Source organism: Bos indicus, chromosome 8 (genome assembly GCF_029378745.1).
Source record: "Bos indicus isolate NIAB-ARS_2022 breed Sahiwal x Tharparkar chromosome 8, NIAB-ARS_B.indTharparkar_mat_pri_1.0, whole genome shotgun sequence".
In the NCBI taxonomy this organism is placed as follows: Eukaryota; Metazoa; Chordata; class Mammalia; order Artiodactyla; family Bovidae; genus Bos; species Bos indicus.
In genome coordinates, this window is record NC_091767.1 from 95,367,033 (window position 1) to 95,372,174 (window position 5,142).

At 43.2% G+C, this 5,142-nt stretch overlaps 1 protein-coding gene across 1 annotated transcript; it reads left to right on the forward strand.

The window, feature by feature from the left end:
* Positions 1 to 871: 871 nt before the first annotated feature.
* TAL2 (TAL bHLH transcription factor 2) lies at positions 872 to 4,651 on the forward strand. Its single transcript, XM_019965733.2, has one exon. It carries the CDS (start codon positions 1,873 to 1,875, stop codon positions 2,188 to 2,190), a length of 318 nt encoding a protein of 105 aa, XP_019821292.2. The 5' UTR covers positions 872 to 1,872; the 3' UTR covers positions 2,191 to 4,651.
* Positions 4,652 to 5,142: the final 491 nt, after the last annotated feature.

Here is a 5,142-nt window from a genome sequence, read left to right on the forward strand (position 1 = left end):
AGGCTCTTCTGTCCATGGGATTCTCCAGACAAGAATATTGGAGTGGATTGCCATCCTCTCCTCCAGAGGTTCTTTCTGTCCCAGAGATCAAATCTGAGTTTCCTACATCTCTTGCATTGCAGGCAGATTCTTTACCAATGAGCCACTGGGGAAGCCCCTCATATCCTCAGAAAAGCCCAAATAAAAATAGAAGAAAGGTAGAATTTAGGGAAAAGTTCAGCAGCATTGACCTGATCATTTTGGTCTTGATATGGTCCTTTGAGACTTTTCTCTAGTCAGCAAGTGTCTCTCTGGATTTGGCCCTTAGTGTGGGATCTTGTCCTGTGATTCTTAAATGTTTCTGTATGTGCCGCCTTCTCCATCAGGCCATCCAATAAGCTCCTTGAGCACAAGTATCCCATCCAGCCAAGTCCACAAGCCCAGCTCATAGCACAGGGCCTAGCACAGAGCAGGTCTACAGGAAGGGTTAAAATAAAGGAACAAAGGTGGCAGGAGCCAGGAGGTTATATAACCAGACTTGGTTATAGAAAAACAAGATATTACCTTCCCCCTAGTATTCACAATTCAGTATTTCACAAGTCATTTTTATTTATAAACATATTTTTGTTGTATGTATTCCTCAACACTTTTATAGCCATTATCGTGTGTCAGGCACTGTTGAAAGTGATTTACAAATATTAAGCTTATTTAATTCTCCTAATAGCCTTTGTCAACCACCAGTGGCTGCAGGGGTTCAGCAAGGGAAAGATATGGGAGGCTCTGGGATGGCCTGGAAGGGTTTGTAGGAATGGAAAGGAGGGTTTATTCTGCTCTTTAAAGATTGTGTAGAAATAGGCAAAAAGTCAGTGAGGAGGGAACTCATGGGACAGAAAATGCAAAGGTATGGAATTGAGAATACTTACTACTCTTTGGGTGGGGGTGGTGGCGTGGGGGATAGGAAGGGACCCTCTGCCCAGGTTGCTGAGACTGGAGCAGGTGGCAAACTGATAGCCATGAGCCAAGGGTACCAAATGTCTGGTGCTGGGTTTTGGCTTATTTCCTGATGTGCCATAAACATTGCCATTGATGTATGTTAATCCAAGCCACCTGAACAAAGGGGCCCGTGCCTCTCAGAGGAAAAAATGGCACAATTAGGATTGGCAATACGTGATAACAATCACCTCGCCGACGGTTGGAAAGGTCATCCAGATTCAACCTTGGGGAGCCTGGCTATCTTCTGCAGCATCCATATCAAATTGTCGCCCTTCACCTGCTCCTTTTCTTTGTTTGTCATGCTAAATAACCCCATTGCTATTCTTCATATAACTGAACTTCAAGATTCTCCATCACCCTGTTCATCCTCCTCTAACTGTGGTCTGGTCTAGACATTTTAGCTCTTACACAGTGCGCCCAATCCTGCAGATAAAGTCCACCAGCCAAAACAGTTGTGCTGTCACCGTCTTCATTGCAAAAGTTATGTTGTAAATGCAACCTACGATCGCAGCCCCCTCTCCCTATTAACAAATATATATTTTATTCTCATGTGTACTCAGTCCTACGCTGTGCCTGATTCTGAACACTTAGGAAGAGTTGGTTATAAAAGAAGTAATGGGAGTATTAGGATAAAACCACCATTTTACCCAGAGGCTTTGAAACAACCAGGAGAGAAAAGCTGACAAGAAGTGTTCTCACCCTGCCCTTTCTTCTGCCGCATTTTCTTCTCTTGTCACAGGAAGATCCACAACACCTGGAAATGAGGCAGCACATCCCCTAAGATCTGGATGGAGAAGATGAACAACTCAAGCTCCTGGCAGGACATGGGCTACCCAGCAGGCCTCTGACAAGGTGTTGGCCCTCAGGGCCCTTTCTCTTTCCTGTCTCAGGAACTCCAACATGACCAGAAAGATCTTCACAAACACCAGGGAGCGGTGGAGGCAGCAGAATGTCAACAGTGCCTTTGCCAAGCTGAGGAAGCTCATCCCCACTCACCCTCCAGACAAGAAGCTGAGCAAAAATGAAACACTTCGCCTGGCCATGAGGTACATCAACTTCCTGGTGAAGGTCTTGGGAGAGCAGAGCCTACAGCAAACAGGAGTGGCCGCTCCAGGAAACATTCTGGGCCTCTTCCCCCAAGGACCCCACCTGCCAGACAGGACTCTCCTTGGCGACTACCAGGTTCCATCACCCAGCTCAAGCCACCACATTCCGTAATAGTGGGGCTCTGGCTGTTGTGACCCCAGGCAGCAATGGTTCAGAAGTCACTAGCTGTCAACAGCCTTTTTGCAAGTACCAGAGTCAGCATGGTGAATAATTTGTGAGGCATGAACTCAAGCTTCATAGGAGGTGTCTCACGGTCAGCTGCAGAATGCTAAAAGGAGGCCAAAAGGGAGGTGGTCACACATCCCCTTCCCTGGGGGCTTCAGACAGAGCAGCCTGTATCTGTTGATTTTATAAATCCAGGTTCCTGCATAAGATGTTGTTTTTGGGGAAAAAAAGACCCTTAGACTAAAAACTGGTTTGAAAATCACTGCTTTATGTAATATGTTTTCAGTTGTAAGAAGAGCTTCCTCATAATGGATCGCAGATGGATGAGTAGAAAATGCTGCCCTCTGAACATATTTTAAAGTTTGTTCTGAAAAATGAGGCGTATTTGATCAAGAGTAAACAGCGTAAGACAAATGAAAAGATAGCCCTTGCAGAAAGCAGCCTGGAGACTTGTGGGGAATCTGTGGATAAAAGACCCTTCTGACGCGTGAGGACCGCAAGAAGGCAGCAGATGCGTGCAGGAGAGCTCTGCATCCTCTGTCTCTATGGAAATGTGAGGTGTCATTTGCACTGGATCACGAGTATATGCGTTATCACTAAAGCCAAATGGTAGATTATACCTATGAGAGGAAAGGACATGATAATTTGTGAGAGTTCATGGTTTTCTTATGAAAAGAATTCAACTAAAATAGTTTTCCTAATCCTTTAGCTTCACATGTCAGGTATTGAAAACTTTTAATTCAGCATGAGTTCTTGATGATTTAAGACCTGTGAAATTCAAATAGAATGATGAAAATCTAAATATTACCATTTAACAGCTCATTTAACAGAGAGCTTAACAAAAGATTTAGAGTAGACAATAGGAGTGTAATACCAGACTCTAATGAATTGATGGATGTGTGACTTGTTTTCCCCGCCGAGGAGCATTAGCTCAGTTTTACACTGGGAGGGGTGGTGCCCACAAAAGAATGAACGACGTGGATCTGGCAGAACTCACAAGTGGATCTGGCAGAACTCACAACCGTATGCCACCATGATGACGCTTGGATTCAAAAATGAATCCCATAGTTAAGCCCAGAATACAAATAATGTCATTTGATTGTCTCTGGAATGTTTTATTTTCCCAAAATTATTGACAGAACATTGGTTTTAAAACCTGAACTATAGGTAGGAAATTGATGGGTTTGAGATTATGTATATACAATAGAGAAATTTAAATTTTCTGCCCACTCTAGAAAGAAGAGATTCAATTTATGAAAGGCTGAAATGAACCTCTTTGGTTTGGTGATCAGAAGAAATGTGGATGAGGCATCCTCAAAATCTCATTCTCAAAACAGCAAGTTCATAATGTCATTAAACTCTACACAGCATTCACACTTACGGCACAATGCATTTATTAAAACAATGCATTTAGGACTTCCCTGGTGGTCCAGAAGTTAAGACTCTGCACTTCCAGTGCAAGGGGTGTGGGATTCCTGGTCAGGGTACTAAGATCCCACATACCGTGTTAGTTAATTCAGTCACTCAGTAATGTCTGATTCTTTGTGACCCCATGGACTGCAGCACACTAGGCTTCTCTATCCATCTGTAACTCCCAGAGCTTACTCAAACTCATGTCCATCAAGTAGGTGATGCCATCCAACCATCTCATCCTGTGTCATCCCCTCCTCCTCCTGCTCTCAATCTTTACCACCATCAGAGTCTTTTCCAATGAGTCAGTTCTTCGCATCAGGTGGATTGGAGCATCAAAGTATTGGAGCTTCAACTGAAGCATCAGTCCTTCCAATGAATATTCAGGACTGATTTCCTTTAGGATTGACTGCTTGGATCTCCTTGAAGTCCAAGGGACTCTCAAGAGTCTTCTCCAACACCACAGTTCAAAAGCATCAGTTCTTTGGCACTCAGCTTTCTTTATAGTCCAACTCTCACATCCATACATGACTACTGGAAAAACCATAACCTTGACTAGATGGACCTTTGTTGGCAAAGTAATGTCTCTGCTTTTTAATATGCTGTCCAGGTTGGTCATAGCTTTTCTTCCAAGGAGCAAGCATCTTTTAATTTCATGGCTGCAGTCACCATCTGCAGTGATTTTGGAGCCCGAGAAAATGAAAAAAAAAAAAAAAAAGCATGCTGTGTAGCATGGACAAAAAATAAAAATAAATAATGAGAATAATAAAATAATTTTTTTTAAAAGAAACAATGCATTCTTGTGTGTAGGTCCTTTCTTTAAACTGCATTCAATAAACATCACCACAGACCCAGAGTAGTCCAGGCAAACACATAAACACAGAAACCAGGGGATTTCCCCCAAATTTGCATTTCTTTCTCATGAGTTTTATTGTTCTCATGAGCTTATGTGGACTTAAATTTGTCCCCAAACTACCACGTGATATCACATCTTAAAACTCTGGTGACAGTTGTCAGTTGAGTAATACTGCTTATTCTCTCATCTGGCATTAAATCACATTAACACTTTTGACAGTATTTTTGTATTGTGCTGTGCATCAGTCATATCCGACTCTTTATGATCCCATGGACCATAGCCCATCAGGTTTTTCTGTCCATGGGGTTTTACCAGCAAAAATACTGGAGTGCATTGCTATGTCCTCCTCCAGGGGATCTTCTCAGCCCAGGGATTGAACCTGGGTCTGTCTCCTGCATTGCCAGTGGATTCTTTACCACTGAGCCACTAGTAGCTTCATTTGAACTGTAGCCGAGGAAGGCACAGGAGACCTTTTTGTGTGAACATAGGATTTTACTGCTCTTCTCAGAATGAGTGCACTTCTCTGCTGTTGGGGCCTTGTCTGCTGTGCTCAGGGGGCCTTTCCACTGAAATGTAACTGAGTGCCACTGAAAAGTCATGAGGAGATTGAGTATCATTAAATTAAATGAGGG

Bases quoted from the DNA above. Each gene is read 5' to 3' on its own strand.
- TAL2 (XM_019965733.2), top strand. From the start codon at position 1,873: ATGACCAGAAAGATCTTCACAAACACCAGGGAGCGGTGGAGGCAGCAG.